The 22,413-nt window shown below is 37.2% G+C and overlaps 6 protein-coding genes and 1 non-coding gene across 8 annotated transcripts; 6 read left to right on the top strand and 1 right to left on the bottom strand.

Annotated features, from left to right (window-relative positions):
• The first annotated feature begins 1,524 nt into the window (after positions 1-1,524).
• On the top strand, positions 1,525-5,628 carry LOC111483811 (protein-tyrosine-phosphatase MKP1-like). Of its 2 annotated transcripts, XM_023130132.1 has the most exons (4): positions 1,525-1,691; positions 2,030-4,636; positions 4,876-5,051; positions 5,347-5,628. In XM_023130132.1, exons 2-3 carry the CDS (start codon positions 2,129-2,131, stop codon positions 4,930-4,932), a joined length of 2,565 nt encoding a protein of 854 aa, XP_022985900.1. In that variant the 5' UTR covers positions 1,525-1,691; positions 2,030-2,128; the 3' UTR covers positions 4,933-5,051; positions 5,347-5,628. The 2 variants fall into 2 exon arrangements, with proteins under 2 accessions (XP_022985900.1, XP_022985909.1); XM_023130141.1 differs by lacking the exons at positions 4,876-5,051; positions 5,347-5,628 and having other exon boundaries at positions 2,030-4,448; positions 4,526-4,636.
• Positions 5,629-6,676: 1,048 nt separating this feature from the next.
• On the top strand, positions 6,677-8,108 carry LOC111483893 (60S ribosomal protein L23a-like). Its single transcript, XM_023130270.1, has 4 exons — positions 6,677-6,740; positions 6,823-6,865; positions 7,290-7,653; positions 7,792-8,108. Exons 2-4 carry the CDS (start codon positions 6,853-6,855, stop codon positions 7,874-7,876), a joined length of 462 nt encoding a protein of 153 aa, XP_022986038.1. The 5' UTR covers positions 6,677-6,740; positions 6,823-6,852; the 3' UTR covers positions 7,877-8,108.
• An 864-nt stretch (positions 8,109-8,972) lies between these two features.
• On the top strand, positions 8,973-9,043 carry TRNAG-GCC. Its single transcript has one exon. It is a non-coding gene; the product is annotated as a tRNA-Gly (tRNA).
• Positions 9,044-9,195: 152 nt separating this feature from the next.
• On the bottom strand, positions 9,196-10,699 carry LOC111489665 (F-box protein At2g39490-like). Its single transcript, XM_023137989.1, has 3 exons — positions 9,845-10,699; positions 9,618-9,767; positions 9,196-9,529 (listed from the first exon to the last, which is right to left on the bottom strand). Exons 1-3 carry the CDS (start codon positions 10,646-10,648, stop codon positions 9,275-9,277), a joined length of 1,209 nt encoding a protein of 402 aa, XP_022993757.1. The 5' UTR covers positions 10,649-10,699; the 3' UTR covers positions 9,196-9,274.
• Positions 10,700-11,601: 902 nt separating this feature from the next.
• LOC111483911 (protein gar2-like) lies at positions 11,602-14,938 on the top strand. The gene is made up of 4 exons (XM_023130288.1): positions 11,602-12,143; positions 12,741-12,912; positions 14,058-14,104; positions 14,187-14,938. Exons 1-4 carry the CDS (start codon positions 11,602-11,604, stop codon positions 14,785-14,787), a joined length of 1,362 nt encoding a protein of 453 aa, XP_022986056.1. The 3' UTR covers positions 14,788-14,938.
• Positions 14,939-15,585: 647 nt separating this feature from the next.
• LOC111483932 lies at positions 15,586-16,739 on the top strand. The gene is made up of 3 exons (XM_023130309.1): positions 15,586-15,849; positions 15,929-15,998; positions 16,166-16,739. The coding sequence occupies exons 1-3, from the start codon at positions 15,621-15,623 to the stop codon at positions 16,671-16,673; spliced, it is 807 nt and encodes a 268-aa protein (XP_022986077.1). The 5' UTR covers positions 15,586-15,620; the 3' UTR covers positions 16,674-16,739.
• Positions 16,740-17,754: 1,015 nt separating this feature from the next.
• Positions 17,755-22,256, top strand: LOC111483923 (protein ALP1-like). The gene is made up of 2 exons (XM_023130299.1): positions 17,755-18,298; positions 21,068-22,256. The coding sequence occupies exons 1-2, from the start codon at positions 18,172-18,174 to the stop codon at positions 22,108-22,110; spliced, it is 1,170 nt and encodes a 389-aa protein (XP_022986067.1). The 5' UTR covers positions 17,755-18,171; the 3' UTR covers positions 22,111-22,256.
• The last annotated feature ends 157 nt before the right edge of the window (positions 22,257-22,413 follow it).

Below are 22,413 nucleotides of genomic sequence, written 5' to 3'. Positions count from 1 at the left end.
TGTCCTCACTGACACGCCACTCGATGCCTGTCTCTGATACCATTTGTAACAGCCCAAGCCCACCGCTAGCAAATATTGTTTGCTTTGGCCCGTTACGTATCGTCGTCAGCCGCACGGTTTGGAAACTCGTATGCTAGGGAGAGGTTTCCACACCCTTATAATGAACGTTTCATTCCCCCCTCCAATTGATGCGTGATCTCACAATCCACCCCACTTGGGGTCCTAACGTCTTCGTTGGCACATCACTCGATGCCTGACTCTAATACCATTTGTAATAGCCCAATCCCACCACTAGCAACGCTTTGGTTCGTTACATATCGCCATCAGACTCACAGTTTTAAAACATGTCTGCTAAAAAGAAGCTAACACACTTTTATAATGAACGTTTCGTTTCTATCTCCAACCGATGTGAGATCTCACAATCCACCACCCTTGAGGGCTCAACGTCCTCGCTGGCACACCGCTCGATGCTAGGATACCATTTGTAACAGCCCAAGCCCACCACTAGCAAATATTGTTCATTTTGGCCCGTTACGTATCGCCGTCAGCCTCATGATTTTAAAACGTGTCAACTAGGAAGAAGTTTTCCCACCCTTATAAAGAATATTTCGTTCCCCTCTCCAACCTATATGGGATCTCACAGTTTGTCGTTGTTGACACGTCAACGTGAAACCCTAAGCCATAGTCCAACAAGAAGTTTCCCTTTCCTACTGCACAAAGAAATTATGGTCCAATCCAAATCATAGGTTACTTGAACTTAAAGGAATTCACTAGAAGAACTCACTAAGTCATTCCCCACAAAAAAAAAAAAACAGGTACAATTCTTTAAACCAATCCACACGGCTCTCTTTACTCTCTTTTGGAGCTGAAACTGTTTGTTTGTGTTTAAATGTCTGGTTTTTTGTACAACTGTCCTGCTATGTTCTGTAAACTTCATGGATAATGTCTATTGTTATTAATAAAAACTCTCGATGAAATACAATTAAAGACTATGATAACTTCGTAAGGTGTTTCGTTTTGATTAGTTTCTCATCATGATCGTGACTGACAAACGATAATCAACTCGACGTATGCTTTTATTTCCCTTTCATTATTTGTCATTTGGGTTGGTTTTGTGTGAGGTTCAAGGTCTGTTAGAGAGAGAAACGAATTATTATTTAATAGTGTGTGCAAACTTCTCGTTAGTAGATGCGTTTTAAAATCGTGAGGCTAATGACGATACATAACGAATTAAAGCGGATAATATCAGTTAGGGATGGACTTTGACTGTAACACATGAAATACGGATAAATTTTAGTTAAATATAAAAATGATGTTTTTGAATTTTAAAAAATATTGGAATCTCATTAATAAATTTTTTACTTATTCAACATTTAAAAAAAATTACAAATATATATTTATTAGTTACAAAATTTAAAGTTTTTAAAAAATTATAAAAAATTATTAAAAAAAAAAAAAAAGTCCACCAATTTCACCCATATTATTCAACCCAATGGGCCAAGAAAAGACATTGAAATCTTGTGTAATACTTTACTCTCTATGTGTCTCTAGAATGGAGTAGCAGTGCCCCCTCCGTTCCCTCCTCTCCACACCCACTTTCTATCTAATGCTCTCTCAGATTACACTTCTTTTCTTCTGCTCTTCACTTCTCTCCACGCACTCACTCCACTTCTCCTCTTCCATGTGATTTTGTAAGTTTCAATTCGTAACTCTTCTCGCCTTTTTGTTTCATTGCAAACCCTAGAAATCGTGCACTGTAATTGCTTTCCCTTTTTCAAAGTCGTTGCTATAAGTTTTCTTTTGAGTTTTAGATTTGTTGTTTTTGTGCTTTTCTTTAATCCTTGCAGTTTGGTTTCTGGGTTCTTTTTTATTTCGTCTGAGAACTATGGAATGAATTGTGGGTATTTCTTAATTTAGTTATTTTAAGTGTTTTTCCTTTTCATTTGATTTGTTTTTTCTCTTTGGTTGATGTTATTGATGTTGATCTGATGTGGGTCTGACTGTTTGATGTCTCTTATTATGATTTCAGCCCAATATGTTCATTCTTCTGTCCGAGTGATAAAGTTATTTAGGGTTTTCGTATTTCTTGGGCTTCTTTGAGTTATTGTCTGCGGCTTGTGGTGCGGGCATGGTGGGCTCTGAGGAGGACTCTGCTACTGCTGGGGACGCGGTGCAGCTTTCTGGTGGAAATCGGAAATTGTTCTGGCGCTCGGCTTCTTGGTCTGCGTCACGGTCCTCCCTTCACCATCCTGATGTGAACAAAGATGGTGGAGACCCCAGTGGGCATCTTGGAGATAGTAATGGAACAAGCCGAATTTTCCATTCTCCATTAACTCCAAGATCACAGCAGCATTGCAAAGCAAGGTCGTGTTTGCCTCCTTTACAGCCTTTGTCGATAGCCCGGCGAAGCTTGGATGAGTGGCCCAAAGCAGGGTCGGACGACATAGGGGAGTGGCTGCAACCTCCTACTCCAAGTGGGAGAGGAAATGGGGAGAGGTTGAAACTTGATTTGTCGACAATTCAGAGAAATCCGGATAAGAATTGTGGGCTTGTGAAGAGGGATAAGATTGCTTTCTTTGACAAAGAGTGCTCGAAAGTGGCGGATCATGTATATCTTGGTGGAGACGCGGTTGCTCGAGATAGGGATATACTTAAACAGAATGGAATTACTCATGTGTTGAATTGTGTAGGCTTCGTTTGCCCGGAGTACTTCAAAGATGATTTCGTGTACAGAACTTTGTGGTTGCAGGATAGCCCATCTGAGGATATCACTAGCATTCTGTATGATGTTTTTGACTACTTTGAAGATGTTAGAGAACAAAGTGGAAGGGTTTTTGTTCATTGTTGCCAGGGAGTATCCCGGTCAACCTCGTTGGTGATTGCCTATCTGATGTGGAGAGAAGGGCAGAGTTTTGATGATGCATTTCAATATGTAAAGGCAGCAAGAGGTATTGCTGACCCGAATATGGGTTTTGCTTGCCAATTATTACAGTGCCAAAAGAGGGTCCATGCTTTCCCTCTTAGCCCAAGTTCATTGTTGAGGATGTATAGAGTTGCCCCACACTCACCATATGATCCTTTGCATCTTGTCCCCAAAATGTTGAATGATCCTTCACCATCTGCCCTCGATTCTAGAGGTGCTTTTATCATTCATATACCATCTGCCATATTTGTTTGGATTGGTAAGAACTGTAGAGCAATCATGGAAAGGGATGCAAGGGGGGCTGTTGTGCAGATTGTTCGGTATGAGAGAGTGCAAGGGCCTATATATGTAATTAAGGAAGGGGAAGAACCAATAAACTTTTGGGATTCCTTTGCAAACCTGTTACCTCTAATGGATAAATCCAACAGTAAAATCATTCCTGGGGAGTTAAAAGGTAAACCTTATCCAGGCGAGAGGAAAGTTGATTCCTATGATGTGGATTTTGAAATTTTTCAGAAGGCTATAACTGGTGGTTTTGTTCCTCCATTTCCTTCATCTGAGAATGAGCACGAAACCCATCTTCCTGTTAGAGAAAGCAATTGGAGTATGCTTAGGCGTAAGTTTGCCTCAGGGAACATGAAAGATTTCGTATCAGCTCCTCGAGTATCTCTGTCTAGGGTCTATTCAGACTCGTCGATGATGGTGCATTTTTCTGCAAAATCCTCATCGCCTTCAACGTTTTCTTTGTCTTCATCATCTTCTTCACCTGTCTATCTTTCTCCAGATTCCCTCTCTTCTGATTCAGGTTCAAGTTCAAGTTCAAGTTCCAAGTATTTTTCAGAGTCCTCTTTAGATTCTCCATCTGCATCTTCACCTTCAGTTCCAGCTTCTTCATCTCTGTCTAGTTTTTCGAACATGTCTCTTATCTCATCCAATAGTTCCTTAGAATCTGTGCCCAATGGTCCTGAAACTCGTGATGCAGTCCTCTTGGAATCAAGTTCTCACTCACTCTTATTCTCATCTAAAAAGTTCTCACCTTCTCTTGCAGAACGCCGAGGTAGTTCAAAGTCTCTGACATTGCCTACAATGCCCTGTAAAATCAGAGCAACAAATAGTGCCTCAAGATTTCTTGCCACTCAAGAAGATAGTAAGAGGAAAAACAAGAATTCTTTCTCTCTTAATGTATTAATTAATATGAAAAAGGACTCAGAGCCTACAGATAGGGTTGCAAATGAACAGACAAGTTCCACTCAGAATTTCAAGAATTTTGAAAATGGAATCGATGTAAGGGTAGGTAGTGTGGCCTCGTGCCAGCAGGAAACTAAAGTTGATGCACAATCTACTAGTTCATGGAAAAGCTATCCCAAACCTTTTGAAAAAGGCATGCTATCCACCACTGTGTCTGGGAAACAAGATGGTGAGTTTGTCCAACCTATGGTATACTGTTGGCCGGAATTAGAAAGGATTGCAGCTTTTGACACAAGTTACCTCAATTCTAAAGCTGCTTTAGCGATCTTCTCTCCAAGTAGGTATTTAGGCAAGAAGGATGACATGATGCTGTTTATGTGGGTAGGAAGTTCTTTTGACCATGATTTATCTCAGGTTCGAGTAAAGAGGGATAACGACTTGGTTGATTTAGAGAAGATAGACTGGGTTAAAGTTGGTCAATATGTACTTACTGAAGTAGGTCTGCAAGAAAATGCAGAAATTAAGGTACTTCAGACCTTTTTTTAAAAAAAAAAATTTGATGCTTGGATTACTGATTCTTTTATTGCCCTAATTCTTCAAATGCCAAAATTTTCTGGGTGTGTTGCTTTGTGACAAACAATGGATTGCTCTTATTTAGCTTAATTTTCTTCAACATGTTATAGATTTATAGCTTTGTTCTTTATGACTCATTTCTTCAGATGATGTATGTTTTGATCTTCCCTATGAACTTCTTGTGAAAACAGATCGTTAAAGAAGGTGAAGAAACAGAGGAATTTCTTGCACGATTGAGTCTGTTGTAGCCCTGCTGCTGAGACATTTCCTTCATTTGGTATAACAAAAATTATTCGATTGTTGAACTGGCTTAGCGAGTCATGCAACTTAGTCATCAAGATGAACTCCCCTTACAGAAATTAGTGAGGTAAGCTTTCCGGGCATTGTATCACTGTTCTCATATTTTCTTCTTTTACTGCTTTCTACATTTTTTTTAATGGCTTTCTGTTGGGTCGAGCCATGTGCTTCGATGGTTAATTTTTGCAGAGTTGGGTACGATGGTTAATTTTTCCCCAGCTTTTGATTAGTGTTTTACTTTATATCATTCATTACCAGACACCCAATTTGCCTGTTCATATGTCCTGCTTTCATTGGATAGATAAAGTTGTGTTAAAAGCAGAGGTCTGATCGTTTCTTTTCCACATTGGTTGTTGTGTTTGCAGGAGACGCTTGAAAATCCAAGTCGTTTATAGCAAGTCTTAACAAGTTGTACAGAGCTTTAACCTCCCCCACCACCACGTAATTCAAATTTGATATTGTAAACAATTTCCTGGAAGGGCCCTTGCCTTTCCCTAACACATCTTCTATCCTTTTTCTTATTTTCACGTGATTAGATTATATCATCGGTAAAAATGTTAGAGGTTTAAATCCTTTCGCTCCACTGAAGAACGATCCACGGTTTATAGTTGTCTTTTATGTTTTGATATGAACTTTTTGTTATGAAATAGAAGAGGTTGAAGGTTTGTGGAGCAAGAGGTGGTGGGTTGGTAGGAAAATGTTGTGGCATCTTTGAAAACTTAGCAGACACTCATCATTCATTACAAATTCTTAGTCAAACCAGAAGAGTATGAAAAAGAGTGAAAGAGAAGAGGGGCCCCAGCCTGCAATAATTCTATCTAAAACTAATGACATTGCTATAAATGTTATAAATGGAAATTGTGGTCAGCTTTGCTATGCTGGCGCATTTATCATCATCTTCTTTGTCCTCTGCTTGGTGTAATGATGAGGATGTTTGATTGCACACAAAATGTATTTTTCTTAAGCCTTGATTGTTGTTAGTTCTGTGGTTTTATCTGTTGCTTTCGAGTTACTAACCAAATCAAGAAACTCGAGGTCAAAGAGTTAGATACCCCTCGCCTCTAGATGCTCAATTTGTGACTCCCCAAGCTATATAACACGACAAGTATTTAGATGTTGTATCATAGCATCAAGACATTATGAAAAATGCTCTTGTAAGTTGTTTCGTCACAAAAATATGCCCAACAAAATTTATTGTAGACGGCATCAAGATACTCAAGCGTTCATGTTCTCTAGTTTTATTCATGTTTTTATGAACTTAATGCTTATAAATTCTTGATTCATTCTTCGTGTAATGCTAAACTTGGGGCTTGTTAAAGTATTATGACACGATATGTAAAATATTTGATCGAGAGTTAAAATAATACTTTGGTTTTTATATTTATATTTTTTAATTCTTTAATATAATATTTTTATTTTAAATTTTGGGTTAATTTTTATAAATTTTGTAAAATATTAATGAAAATTTTCATTTATGAACTAATCTCAAATTAGAAATACGAAAATAATATTTGTATTACCATTTGAAAAGTTATTCTAAATGGGTTTCGAATTTCTTTTGACCGGTTGGTTGGTTCAAATACTTACATGGACCGGGTGATTTGATAATAGATTTTTGGGCTAAGCCCATATTATCAAAAAAATGAAAAGAGGTCCGGCCCAATTCTCCAATTTACCATTGAAGGCCATATCTAATACCTCCATTTTACAAACCCTAATTCGGCCGCAACCTTCCATCTCGCTATCCCTCTCTTTGTAGGTACGAATCTGCTTCCTGCGTGCCGTTCTTCCAAACTTCTTTTGTTTTTCTTCTCGTTTTGATTGTTTCTTGCTGCTAGCAGGTTGGTTGTTCTGGTCCAGGATCTTCAGCAATGGCACCTAAAGGTATGCATGCATTCTAATTTTTTGTTTTTGAGTACAAGATGTTTATTTATTCGAATTTATGCTTCCATTTGTTTCAATCGAACCTGAGTTCCGTAGAGGCGTTCCCAGTATTCAAAACCCAATTTCTGAAATCTACTTCTGCTCTTAACTGCAAGAATTAGTGTGATTCTTCGTTTATTATATGATTGGGGGATGGGATTCAAGCAGAGTAGTTGGTTGAATCGAATCCTCTCTGGATTTTTCTGTTTACTTGGGATTTAAGTAATCTTCCTTTGAATGTTTTAAATGGTACTTTTAAGCAACATTTTGAGCTTTTGTATTCAATATTCTAGTGGAATCTGATACTACTTAACTGCGCTTGGTTTTATTGAGCTTTTGATGCTCTATCTGTCCTTAATTAGGCCTTTTATTTTATTTTTTGCAGCTGACAGCAGCAAGAAGGCTGATCCTAAGGCGCAAGCCTTGAAGGCTGCCAAGGCAGTTAAGGCTGGTTCAACTTTCAAGCCGAAGGCTAAGAAGATCAGAACATCAGTTACATTCCATAGGCCAAAGACATTGAAGAAAGACAGGAATCCCAAATATCCAAGAATCAGTGCAACTCCAAGGAACAAGTTGGACCAATATCAAATTCTTAAATATCCACTGACCACCGAGTCAGCAATGAAGAAAATCGAGGATAATAACACCCTTGTTTTCATTGTTGACATTCGTGCAGACAAGAAAAAGATTAAGGATGCCGTGAAGAAGATGTATGATATTCAGACCAAGAAAGTTAACACTTTAATCAGGTAATTTGGTACCCTACATTGTAAGTTTCATCATCATTAGAAAGAAACTTGGTTTGATACAAAGTCTTTATTGATTGATACATTATGGTGATGAATGATTGATGTCCTAATGTATAATCCTGCATCCCTGATATGCAGACCCGATGGAACGAAGAAGGCGTACGTTAGGTTAACTCCGGATTACGATGCGTTGGATGTGGCAAACAAGATTGGTATCATCTAAGCTGCAGAGGTTGGAGCAAGTATTTTGATTTCAATTGTTACATGTTTAAATTTTGGAGAGCATTTTGTAGAAGGGACCCTAATTTTATTTCATCTTTTCATTACGAATATGTATTGGTATTTGTTAGCTCAGATAGACTGACTGGGTTTACACAATCCATAGAACATTCATTCCCATTCCAATCATTTTCATTATAGTGTGCTTCAGATTCCATTATAACCTTGGTTATCCAATTGTTTTGCCCTCCCTCCCATCTTCTTATCATGTTTTTGGTGATTGCTTTGTGCTGAATGAAAACGGTGCTATAGTGCACTTGGTAACATTATCATAATTTTATAAGCTAATTGAAGCAGATAGTGGGTCCTCTCCATAGTTGTAGGAGGTGATTCCTTAAGTTGATCTCCTCCTTGAGTCATTGTAGAAGGATTTTCAGTGTAAACAGAGTTAAAGTTTTAACTTGTTTAACTTTTAAATTTGTTATAAAATATTATTGTTACTTTTGAAAAGTTAACTTGTTTTGATTTGTAAAAATTAAAAATTATAAAAAATATTGAGATTTTTTCTTTAAAACTGTAATATTTAGACTTTAAAATTATATTTTTCATAATAATGGATATATAAGTGGTACTTTTACGACTTCTTTCATAGATTTAAATTTGCAAAATTTCTCATCGATGTCTCTTCAACAAATATGGCTATCTCTTATATTTCTTATTTATATAGATCAGCTCGTTGATTCCACCGCAGAATATTCAATTTTCTTAATAAAACTTCTCATCAAATAGCAATCGGAGAAGACATTCTTTTATTATCAAATTTTATCTATAGGTTAAAGTGTTGCCAAACAATTAATTCGTTTAGAATTCGGTTGACTACTATATAAGGTAAATCTTCTTTTCTTTGGCTCAGCGTTATAGCACCCAAGGTTACTACAGTGCTCTTTCTCTTTGTGTTGACCGTTTGCTTTCTTAGTAGCAAAAACTCTTTCTTAGTAGCAAAAACTCTTTCTCGATGATAAACCTTAAAGCAATGAGATCTGCGGTCAATAAGACACGAATTCTATAGATTTTAAAATTGGTAATTTCATGGCACAAAAGCACTAGTGGTCTAGTGGTAGAATAGTACCCTGCCACGGTACAGACCCGGGTTCGATTCCCGGCTGGTGCATGCTATGTCTTGCAATGAAGAAATACGCGCTGACTGTGATCCGGGTCGATCGCGACCATCAGATGTCTCTGATGAGATATAACAGCGCATCAGAGCTTGACTTTTATTTTTTTTATACCATAAAACCGTGTATAAGAAAGATTATCAGCTCACAAATGAACACGTCTCTTTATTTACTTGAGATTGGAGATTCAAATTTCTACGCAAAAACATACAAAACAATCTAAAACCTTACTCCCAAGTGTCCATATGAGAATGTTTAGGAAATGGTTTTCTGATATAGTCCATGTTTCCCTCACCTTTTGAATTCAGCTGAAAGCAAGCGACTTGCAAGAAATTTCCATCTAACTCACCCACCTTCACTTGCTCTTCTAATGCAACAAATCCTTTCAAGATCACAACTTTAAGCTGCCCGACTCGACCGTCCCCGTCTGTGTTCTTCGAAAACGATTTCGAGCTCAAAACACAGTAACTTTTGGGGTCGAACTGCACATAATTAGTACAACATACACAAAATTTACTCCATCATACATAGACTCATATTAAACTTTCTAAGAAACGTCGAACGAAATACCGTAACGAAGAGACGCTCTAACGCGGGACACAATTTGACAAAGCTCATCAGTGCATTGGCATTGAAGTTCTCTTTTGAATCATCAATCCACCACAACTCCTTGAGCTTATAAAATTTGAAGTTCCAAGAAAGAGAAGGAAAGATCAAAGCCTGCAACAACAACTACTTCTATGATCAAAACCCAACAAAACAACACTATTTGAAAGGCAAAATGTTTAAGAAAATACCTCAAAAATCCATTTACAAAGAGTGAGTGTTCTAACATTCTTTACTGCCAACAAAAATGGATCAAACTCATTACTCTTATACATATATCCAGGACCTTGTCTGCAGTCAAGCATAACATCTTCCATGTTAAAATGACAATCAAGCCGAACGTGAGGAAACCGTCCTCGATATCGAAACGACCGGAGTTTCGAGCATCCAATGTGAAGAAACTCCAACTCCAGACAATCTAAAATGGTCAAGCTTTGCAAATTTGAACCAGAAGTGACTGAAAATGATTGCAGCCCTTTACATTCAATGAGTTTCAACGTTTGAATCGAATGAATACTCGAAACGAACGTCGAAATCGCGTCGGTCGTAAGATGGGTTATTGATTTGAGACAGAGTGTTTTGACAGAGAAAGATGAATGAGAAGGGTGGTGATCATCATTGAGGGTTAAATTCCAGATGAACTGAGCTAGGAATTCTTGTTTTTCAGAAGAGAATTGTAAGTGAAGCTTTTCATTAGCTAAAACAGAGATGAACAGAGCTCTGCCATTGCTGAACTGATATTGAAACCTTCTGAGATGATTCAATGGCGGAAAGCCATTGAAATGAAGAAATTTTAAAGCTGAATTTGCAAGATCTTCAAGAGCTCCATTTTGAACTGAAATTTGTTTCCAGAGATTCCTCCATCTTGTCGAAAGGAATGTTGTTTGAAGAACTGATTCAATGGGCAAAAACGATGCGATTCTGTAAAGAATTTCATCAGGCAAATTGGTTATCAGATCCTTTTCCATGGCGTCCGAGGCTTTTCTGTGAAACATGGGATTGTAATTCTTTTCAACAGCTTCGCACAATCTTATCCCTCTGAAACGCTATCGCTTTTGGAGCCTTACAGCTTCGCACATGACTCACCTGAAAATATTAAAAATATTAAAAATATTTAATTTAAAAAATTAATTATTAATATAATATATATTATGGGCCAATGACAAAATTTTAAATTATTCTAAGAGATTTAGAAAATATTAATTTTTTTCCAAAAAAATGGTCTCTGTTCAACCTTTGACTTCTTCCATTGCTTTGATATTGACCATTTTTTCATATCACCGCTTGATATTATTAATGAAGGTTGACCGTGAGGCTCGTGAAATAAAAAATAAATCCACGTGAATTTGTAATTTAAAAGTTTGAACAAAATCCAATAAAATATAATAAAATCCTGAATTTCTTTGGGTATAATACAAGATAAATATATAATATTGAAAATTATTATGTATAAACAATAATCCTAGCCTCTTGTTCTAAAATAATATTGAACAATATTAATAAAAGTTAAAATAATGTTTATTTTATTTTTCTTTTTTAGTGGAAATATATAATTAAATTATGTTCTTTTTTTTAATTCTCTCTAATATTTATGTGGTTGATAATAAATTTAGACAATGATTTGATTGGCATAAATATGTAATCAAGTATATATATATATATATATTGTAGATTTTTAAAATATGTATATCAAAATTAGGTAACAAATATCAACATTTTACTTTTTATTAAAAATAAAAAATTGAATTAATAACCCAAATAATCTTTTATGGTTAATTAGCCGGCGATGGGCCTATGATATGTCTCCGCCTCGTACAAACCCCGCCGCTGCAAGTTAGGTTTTAGTGGGAAAAAAAGGAGCCCTCGAACTCGAATTTCGGCTGACCTCATTTTTGCCCGTTTCGCGAATTTGACATCTGCTTCCATTTATGATTTCTTGACTTTGAAGATGGTTTTGTCGAACAAAAAGTTGAAGCAGAAATTTAGAGAAAAGTTAGCCGAATCGTTGATTTCATCAATCGCCGGAAGAGTCTCTAACGGTGATGTTTCCGGTGAACCGGAGTCGGATTCTCGGCCACAGTCGCTCAAAGAGCTTTTAGGGGGCACTGGTCGTCATGGAACCAGATTGTCCAAGCGAGAGAAACGTAGAGAATCGTTTATTTCGACAGCTTCGGATGGGAAGAACGATGAGGAGAAGAAGGAAGGTGAGAATCAGAGATTGGGAGAGAGGAAGGGAGAGAAAAAGAGGAAGAGAAACGAAGAGGTGAAGGAGAAGAGTGCGGTTGATGGGTTGGAAGAGGATGATGAGAAGGCCAAGAAGTTGAAGAAGAATAAGATGAATAAGAAGAAGAAGAAGAAGCAGAAGAAGCAGAAGAAGCAGAAGAGTAACGAGAAGGCAAAAAATAGTGAGGAGGAAAAGGAGAAGCAGGGAGGTGAAGATGGGAATGAAGTGTTAGGGCAAGTTGAAGAAACTCATGATAATATAGGCAGGTATTGGTTCAGCTGTTAATCTCAGTGGCTAACATTTTGTTTTGAAATCTTAGATTAAATGACATTGATGGGTTATGATTAGTTGATTTTGACGTTTTTTTCTTGGATTGGATCATTACTCTATGTTCTTAATGGTTCATATTGGTTGATTATAGTTTATCATCTCAGCTTAAGAATGGGAAATATCAGGAACTATGCTTCTTGATGTTTGAATCCGTTCACGTTTGACATTGATCTGGAAATGGTTTATCTGTGATTATTTACTATCAATGCTCGAGGACGGAGACACTGAATTACTAATATGAAACTTTTTATTAGGGGAATGGCTCGGGTTAGATTAAGCTTTAAATTTCTTTTTCTTGTTCTAGTTCCTTGGAAGATGTTTTGTACCAAAAATATTGCCTAGAGAGCTGTTTTTGTTTAGTATATGAATACTAATAACTTTATTGGTATCGGCCCAAATGCTAATATTTGTAGACCAACGTGTATCATCATCTAGATTGCTAGTTCCCCCTCCCTTCCTCACTTTTAATTGTATTAATGTATAAAGATGTGTCTTTTTTCTGACTTTTACAAGTTTTCTGCAATATTCTGCAGTCAAGTAAATGAAAATGTGGCTACAAAAGTGTATGTTGGAGGCATTCCATATTATTCAACCGAGGACGATATCTGTAGCTTTTTCGAAAGCTGTGGCACTATTACCGAAGTTGATTGTATGATGTTTCCAGAGAGTGGGAAGTTCAGAGGCATTGCAATATTAAGTTTCAAGGTATGGTAACCTGATCTGTCTTAAATTTCATTTCTCCTAGTAGGGAAAAGATCAAACAACTTTGAAGTTCATGATTTATGCTTTGCCAGATCTTAACCGAGTTTGAGTGAAGGAAAGTGGCCAATTGGCTTTTCGAAGTTGATTGAGATTAGAAAAGGATGATTTAAATGGCCTTATGATACTAAGATTTGAGATTAGAAAAGGATGATTTAAATGGCCTTATGATACTAAGATTTCTGAAGTTTAGCCATGGACTGCATCACGTATGGAAACATTCTTAAAGAATATTTACATGAATATACAATTACCATTATTGCTCTAAATAGTATATAATACATCATTTTGTTTGATTTTTGTGTAACAAGCATGTAAAGACCGTTCTAAGCTTTAGACTTATTGTAACAGCCCAAACCCAATGCTAACAGATATTGTCCTTTTTGGGTTTTTCCTTCGGGACTTCCTTTTAGGTTTTAAAATGCATCTACTAAGGAGAGGTTACCACACCCTTATAAGTAATGCTTTGTTCTCTTCTCCAACTAATGTGGGATCTCACAATCCACCTCCCTTGGGGGTCCAACGTCCTCACTGGCACACCACTTGGTGTTTGGCTATGATACCATTTCTAACAGCCTAAGCCCACCCCTTGTAGATATTGTCCATTTTGGTTCGTTACATATCACCATTAGCCAGACATGTTTTAAAACTTTGAGAGAAAGCCCAGAAGGGAAAGCCCAAAGAGGATAATATCTGTTAGCGGTGGGTTTGGGCTGTTACAAATGGTATCAGAGCCAGCACTGGACGGTGCGAGGCACTGGTCGGAGTAGGGCTAGTCCCTCTCCATAGTAGACGTGTTTTAAAACCGTGAGACTGGCGGCGATACGTAACGGGCAAAAGCGGACAATATCTACTAATAGTGGCTGCATTTGATATTTTGAGCTAGGATTAATCAAGATTGAATCTCTCTTGAAAAATATCATAAATATCATAGATTCATATATTATTGGAGTATTCTTCTTTGTAATAGAAAAGTTTGCTTGCACCAATTACCAGAGTTGTTTTGTGGGTGGTGAGGGGATTTCAGTTTTATTGAGTTTAAGATATCTTTTGGTTTTTGTGTTACCCTTACCACTGTTTGGCTATTGCAGACAGAAGCTGCAGCTAAACGAGCACTAGCCATGGATGGAGCTGACATGTGAGTATATAAACAATTTGATCTCATGCCGCCATTATTGTTACTTAATTCCACCATCTTATTACTTAGTATTTCTTTGTAGGGGCGGACTATTTCTTAAAGTACAGCCTTACAAGGGAACTCGATCGAATAAAGCAGTTGATTTTTCTCCTGGTATTGTGGAAGGTTACAACAGAATCTATCTCGGCAATCTATCATGGGATGTAACTGAGGATGATCTGAAGAAACTCTTTGCCAGCTGTAAAATTGCGTCGATACGTTTTGGCATGGACAAGGAAACAGGGGAGTTTCGTGGCTATGCTCATGTTGATTTCTCTGATAGCGTTTCATTAAAAACGGCTTTGAAGTTAGATCAGGAGACAATTCATGGCAGACCCGTCAAGATACGATGTGCAGTTCCGAAGCAAGGAACAGCAAGAGGAGGAGGAGCAGCAGCAGCACCACCACCACCACCGGCATTTACAACAGCAGCAGCAACACCACCACCACCACCACCTCCGGCACCAACACTGGCAGCGGCAGAAACACTTCCAAAACCTGTCCCTGAAATGGCAGTAGCTGATAGTGGATTGAGCACTGTAAGTGGTAAGATTAGAAGAAGAACATGCTATGAATGTGGTGAAAAAGGCCATCTTTCTTCCAACTGTCCAACAAAACAGGTTGCAGATTCAGTCGCAAGTTGAAATGAAAGGCTTCTCTTTGTTTCATGTAGGCAGCAAATTAGACTGTTGTGATTTTCCTATTACAGATACGTTAATATACTCTCTCTTATGACTGCAAATTGTCGTGGCTTCATCTCCCGGTATTTTCATCACTTAGAAAGTCATTTTAAACCGACATAGAGTGTACTTTACGAATTTCGACTTTCTTCTTGGTACATGAGTTAATGTTCATATCTATGTATGATATTTTGTAACGATATTTTATTCATTTTTAAATTAAATTATAATATCTATAAAGTAACAATATACAAAATTGGTTATTAAAAAATAATAGATAAATTTAAAAGTTGGTGGGTGCGGCGTTCCCTAATTTGAATATAGGTGGGGCGTAGTTTTGGAAGTTTAGGCGTTTTCCCCTTAGTTTCAGCTTCCAAGTTGCAAGTTTTGGGGGTTTTTCATTCAACCTTCCCTGATTTTTAGTGACATGTTCTTCACCAAACCAACCTCCTTTCATTTTCATTATTATTATTTTACATTTATATATGTTTTTCAATTATAAATTTAAGTATTATTCTTTATGACATAAAAGAATGGATAAAATAAATTTTTGTAATTAAAAGTTTATATAATACTAAATTTGTATTTTAAATCTTAAATATATATTTAGAAAGCATTTATGAGATAAGGGAAAATTATTAAAATAATTCATATTCATCAATAATTCCTTCCTTTGCTTATGTAAGTACAGTCTTGCGAATATTTATAACCCTAAACTAAAGCTTCACAAGCCATAATTATCTCCATAATTTTGGCCTTCTTATTCATCTTCCTTCCTTTCAGTCTGCTTCGTTTTCATGGCGGTCAATGCGGAAAGGAGAAGACAGACATTGGCGTCAAGTGAGGGGCGGAGCAGAGGAACGAGTCTCTGTCCTGAACAAGCCGAAACCAAATCCGTGACAGAGATGAAAACAGAGCATGAAGAAACCATACCTGTAATATACTACCTCACCCGCAATGGCCAGCTCGAGCATCCTCATTTGCTGGAGGTTCCTCTTTCTTCTTCCCGCGGACTCTTTCTCAGAGGTAAACTGAATCTTCTCTTTATTTCGTCGAACGATTTCTTTGTTTGTCAATTTTCATCTCAGTCTGATTTGCTTCTCAGATGTGATCAAAAGACTCGATATATTTCGAGGAGAATACTTTTCCAGAATGTATTCGTGGTCTTCGAAGCGGTAAGTACGGACGATTTTCTGCTTGTTTTGTGTGAAACGGTTGTTGAGAATACGATTTTCGTGTATTTTCCTTCTTGTTCTTCGTTTTTTTTTTTTTTTTTTCAATCGATTAAACACAAATTCGCTTCGTATATTACGATCAATCGAGCAATTACTTGCGATTTCAGGCGGTACAAAAGCGGATACGTATGGCAGGACCTATCAGACGACGATCTGATACATCCATCTCAAGGTCGAGAGTACATTCTCAAAGGATCAGAAGTGCACTTGCTAGAGGCGTCTTCGAGTTTCCGATCTTGCGAATCATCGTCGTCATTTTCGGAGTCGAAATTTTCATCAGAGACGAACAATTCGAGCACGGATTCGAATTTTGCCGTCGCGGTTAAGAGAAACAACCAGTCTTGGAATTCGCTGGAAGATCTTTGCAGAAACGTAGTGTACAAGGCGAAAATTTCCGGCGAAGGCGGCACGAACGCGGCGACGCAGACCGGCGAGAGACGGCGTAAATGCACGGACGGCGGAGAGGAAGTTTCTAACTCTGGAGTTGAAAGAACGGAGAGCATGAGGTCTGTGGATTGTGAAGGAGCGGCGGATTTGAGGGATCAGACGGCTGGGAAGAGCAATAGGTGGAAGACATCAACGGTTCTGATGCAGTTGATCAAGTGTAACTTTTAAAATTGCAATATATTTTCTTAAAATAAACAAAAATTTCCCTCATGTTTTTAATAATAATAAAAAAAAAAAAAACCACATAATATAATTATACTTTTTTTAAAAAAATCCCATACTCTATTATATTGAGCCTTTTGGGCCCAAGCCCATTTATCATCAAAGGCCCAAGCCCAACGAAGCATGAAAAAGGCCCAAGCATCATTCTGTTTTGTTTGGTCTTAAATTCACACTTTTAATTGGATAAGGCTCCTTCCTAAGAAAATCAATATTATTCAAAAGGGTAGGCTTAAAATTTAAACAATTGTACCTCTAAATAATTCCACCATTATAACTACTTTTATTCACTGTATATTTAAAGTTGAGAATCTAACTATTAATATCATTATTTTTTTATAATTTTAAAATTAAACTACTACGTTATTATTTTGACTTTTTGGCTGTGAATATATACTGAATAATGCTTATGTTATACTCATGTATTAACAATTAATTATAAGTAATTATTAAATACATCGAATAGATTTGATAGAAAAAAAAAATAATATTTAAATAAAAAACAAAATTACCAGGGAAGGAAATATTTATCATATAATAATACCAATATGGATAAAATCATTAATAAAATCAAAAAATTAAATAGAAGGAAAAATGTTTTTTTTTTCTTTCAAAATAAAGCAAAAACATGTTTAACTTTGGAGTTCTCAGGATCCAGCCACCAAAAAGAAAAATACACATTGTTAGTATATATAGTAACTTTCATAAACTATTATGTATCTTATTTATTCAAATATTACAATGTAGAATAAAATTTTACCGTATAAATTAGCAATTCGTCCGGTTAAAATATTCATTATTGACTAAAAAATAAAGTTCGAATCTTTATCCCAAGAGTTAAGTACAAGAATATGGATAGTGGGGTTTTGAGTTTGATAATGAACTTGCATCAGATCACGAAGTTTATAGTCCCAACCCACAAAAAAAATAAAAAATAAAAAAAAATGAGAAAGATAGAAAGGGAGAAAGAATTGAGAAGAAAGGAATGAAATTTTGATGAAGAAGACGCAGAATCAGCAAAGAAGGAAAGATTTGAAGTTGCCCATATCCGTCTCTCCAATTTTTTCTTATTTTTTTCACCTTTTCGTCGCCCACATTGTCCTTCCCCTCAACATGTAATTCGCCAATGCGTCACTTTTATGTTTTCCGCAACTTCTTTGCCTTCCTCTTATTTCATATTCCTTCCATTTATTATTGCATGCTCTGAAATCAAAACCAGAAGAACCAACGCATACCCATCACTACCAAACTTAATCTCTTAACCCCAAAAGCCTCAACCCTTCTTCCCTTCTTCCCTTCTTTTGCTACCCTTTTCTCTTCTTACTTCACAAACTTCGAATCTCACCGTTTTCTTCATGTGAATTTTCTACTGTTCTTCGATTTCTTTGCTGGGTTCTTCTGGGTGTTTCATATTTTCCCTCATCTCTGCTTATTTTTCGAGTTTCGAATGGGACCCATTAGAGGGTTCAAGAGGAAGAAGAAGAAGGTTGACCAAAATGTCTTGGTTCCTTCTTCACTAACCTCTCAGCCCCAGCCCTTGGATTGGTGGGATGAGTTCTCTCAGAGGATTACTGGTAACCCTCTTCTTTCCCACTTCTTAATTTTACTCTTTCTCTGTTTCTCCTTTATTCAATTTCTGCATTGCCCTTCCTCTTGCTTGATTGCTGTTTATTGGGTCTCTCGATTGAAATTCTGTGTGTCTGCTGTGGTTCTTGGACGGCTGTGGAATGCACTGTTTAGTAATCATATATCTTCGGTTGTGTTCATAAACTGTGATATTGTTCGTCATAATCTCTTAAATCTTCAACTCTTTCTTTGATATCTCATTAACGTTGAGAGGGTCACGAGGGGCTGGATGTTGTTATGATCCTATGAGCATTACTGGTTTTGGAATGGATCGAGTCTGTTCGGCAACTGTTCTTAACCTGGATATGTTAGTTCATTTGGTAATTGAGGTATTGTAGAAGTGGCTACTCATTTAGATTGGATTGTTATGCTATACCTATATTGAGATGCTTTACATAGAGATAATGACAATGCTACTTGAAGAATGGGTAATACTCCATCTTATTATATGAATTTTATCCCCCTAATATCCTCTTGGTTTCCTTTGCTAGTAGCAGCAATGATGTGTTTAACATAGATATGTACTATACCATTACTTGATCTTTGCCAACATCAACTGGAACTTCCTAACATGGCTCGCATTAAATGTCTTGAGTTCCCTATGATTCACAGCTCTTCTTTTCATCTTTATTGGTTCATGTTGGAGATATCACTCCACATATTGTACATTAAAGTTAGTGTGAGATCCTACATTGATTGGAGAGAGGAACAAGTGCTAGCGAGGACACTGGACCCCGAAGGGGGGTGGGTTGTGAGATCCCACATCAGTTGGAGAGGGGAACAAAACATTCTTTATAAGGGTGTAGATAGCTCTCCCCAGTAGACGCGTTTTAAAACCTTGAGGGAAAGCCTAGAAATTAAGCCCAAAGAGGACAATACCTACTAGCGGTGGGTGGGGCTATTATAGTTAGAATCTATCATCTCCAAGAAATGGAAGGATGACTCTGAAAGTTATAATGTACATAATGCAGAGAAGAAGGGCGAGGGACGAACGGAATTCAACCTCAAGTATGTGTTTTTATGGCCTGCTATGTAGTATAGAAAACGAGGGAAACAGAACAATAGTATAGATGAGATTCTGAGAGCCAATGTTCTTGGTTAGTACTCTTTGTTCTAGTTAAAGTAATCATGGCTGATGGCTGCCGTATTTGATTCATTACATGTTGTGTCCATAATGTAACCTGATTTAGCTGAAAATTTAGAATATGTTATCCTTGGGTGTCTCGTTTGAGCCATCTTGGAAATGTAGACGTTTAAGCTCTGGTTCGATTCAATTTAGTAAAGATGCAATGCGCTAAATATCATAGAAAACCATACTCTCAGATCTCTTCGACATGTTCACGTTTATTTCAACGTACTGATATGGCCAAATGCTCAAGATTTTTATGATTTGTATTTTTTGCCAACACTTTCCAGGAGATTAGAATGACAAGAAAACTGGAAGTTTAGGGCAACCCATATTTTTAGTATGTTTCTTTGATTGAATCAACAAATGACACAGAAATTGTTTCTGTTCTTGACATTCAAAAGCTTTATTAGAACAGCAGTGCATGAAGCTTTTCTTTAGTGAAAGAACAAAAAACGGATCGTTCTCGAACGATCCCCTTGGAACTATTATTCTCAATACAGATTTGATTTTCTTTTAGCAGTAAGTTCCTAAGGTTTATCATGATATATACTCTATAGTTCATGTCTAATGTTCTTCATTTTTTCTTTTTGCCCATTGCATTTCATCAAGTTTTCTTTTCAAATTAGACATGTGCTTCTTCCATGTCACAATTTCTTTCCATTGTAATAGTAGCATGTTTCAGGCACCTATTTTAGCAAAGATTATTAGCCCACCTATTCGAAAACAAAGATTTTTAGTATACATCAACTTTTGTATTTTCATGAAGAACCTCCTAATGGCTCAAACTTTAATCTCGAAGTCCCCGAAATATTGAGAAGTTGGCCATTGAAAGAGTAACCAAAGTATGAATGTCTCTCCCACGTTGGTTGGAGAGGGGGACAAAACATTCCTTAAAAGGGTGTGGAAACATCTCCCTAGTAAACAAGTTTTAAAATTGTGAGGCTGACAACGATATATAACGGGTCAAAGTGGACAATATCTACTAACGGCGGGCTTGAGCTGTTACAAATGGCATCTGAGTCAGACACCAAGCAGTGTGCCCGCAAGGACGCTGGGCTCTAGTCGGGGTGGATTATGAGATCCCACATTGGTTGAAGAGGGGAACGAAATATTCCTTATAAGGGTATGGAATCCTCTCCCTAGTAAACGCGTTTTAAAACCATGAGGCGAACAACAATACGTAATGGGCCAAAACGGACAATATGTACTAGCGGTAGGCTTGGGCTGTTACAATGAAGATTTAATTTATCTTGATTTGAAGTTATAAAAGAACCTAAAAACATGATCATGTAGTTAAGTATTATCCTGCTATATCTGGAGTTCAGTTTTATCGATTACCATTTCATCTATTTTCCTATTTCATGGTTCTGAGATGTTGGTTACAGATTAAGATGTTAATTAGTGTCACAAATGATGTCAGTTGGGACATCTTGGTCTGATGTTAATTTGTGTTACTAATGATGTCAGTCGATCTAGCTTTACTATGAATTATGTCTGTCGTACCCGAGAAAACAGTTTTTGTTGGGATCAGAAGATTTGCAGCAGGAACTGAATATGTTTTTTGTCCATGTTTTTTGCCTCCAATCAGGACCATTATCTGAATCAAAGAACACAAATTTTGAGTCAGTTTTCAAAATTTCAAGAAAGACATTCAGCTATATCAGTTCTCTTGTGAAAGAAGCAATGATGGCCAAAACTTCAAATTTTACTGACTTAAACGGGAAGCCTTTGTCTATAAATGACCAAGTCGCGGTTGCTCTAAGACGGCTTAGCTCTGGAGAATCGTTATCGAATATCGGCGATTCATTTGGAATGAATCAATCATCAGTTTCCCAAATAACTTGGCGTTTCGTGGAGGCGATGGAAGAGAAAGGACTCCATCATCTTTCGTGGCCTTCAACCGAAGAAGGTATGGATCAGATAAAGTCCAAGTTTAAGAAAATCAAAGGGCTTCCTAATTGTTGCGGTGTAATCGAAACGACGCACATTATGATGACTTTGCCAACGACAGAATCTGCACACGGTGTGTGGCTGGATCGTGAGAAAAACTGTAGCATGCTGTTGCAAGTGATTGTAGATCCAGAAATGAGATTCTGTGATATCATCACAGGTTGGCCAGGAAGTTTGAGCGACGCTCTTGTGCTCCAAAGCTCAGGATTTTTCAGACTTTCCCAAGATGGGGAACGGTTAAACGGGAAGAAGATGAAGCTGTCAGAAAGCTCAGAAGTAGGAGAATACATTATAGGAGACTCTGGCTTCCCCCTGTTGCCATGGCTACTAACTCCGTATCAAGGGAAAGGGCTTTCGGATTATCAAACCGAGTTCAATAAGCGACATTTCGCCACGAGATTGGTGGCTCAAAGGGCATTGACAAGGTTGAAAGAGATGTGGAAGATCATTAAAGGGGTAATGTGGAAGCCTGACAAGCATAGGCTACCAAGGATTGTTCTTGTTTGCTGCTTACTTCACAATATTGTGATCGATATGGAGGACGAGGTGCAAGACGAAATGCCGTTGTCCCATCATCACGATCCGAGTTACCGACAGCAAAGTTGTGAATTCGTCGACAATACCGCTTCCATGGCAAGGGAGAAGCTCTCCATGTACTTATTGGGAAAGTTACCACCCTAAGAAAACATCGTCGTGCACCAGAACATTCTTTTTCCTTTTCATAGATTGATCTGTGGTGGTGTTAATTGATATTCAGTGGTTTAGATGTTATGGATGACATAAATTTGATTCATATCTATATAGCCTCCGGTGAGATTATGGTTTGCTGAACAGATATCATTCCCAGTTTCCTTTTCTACAAACATCATGCTCTTTGGGACCCTTTTTTTTTTTAAATGATACCGAACTGTTTACAACTTACAACTGTTCTTAATTGGATTTACAGTTTATATCCACTTTTCTTTTTTCTTTTTTTTTATATCT

Source organism: Cucurbita maxima, unplaced genomic scaffold (assembly GCF_002738345.1).
Source record: "Cucurbita maxima cultivar Rimu unplaced genomic scaffold, Cmax_1.0 Cma_Scf00001, whole genome shotgun sequence".
NCBI classification, from domain to species: Eukaryota; Viridiplantae; Streptophyta; class Magnoliopsida; order Cucurbitales; family Cucurbitaceae; genus Cucurbita; species Cucurbita maxima.
The sequence above is the reverse complement of the archived record's forward strand: the minus strand, read 5'-3'. Positions and strand labels throughout refer to the sequence as shown.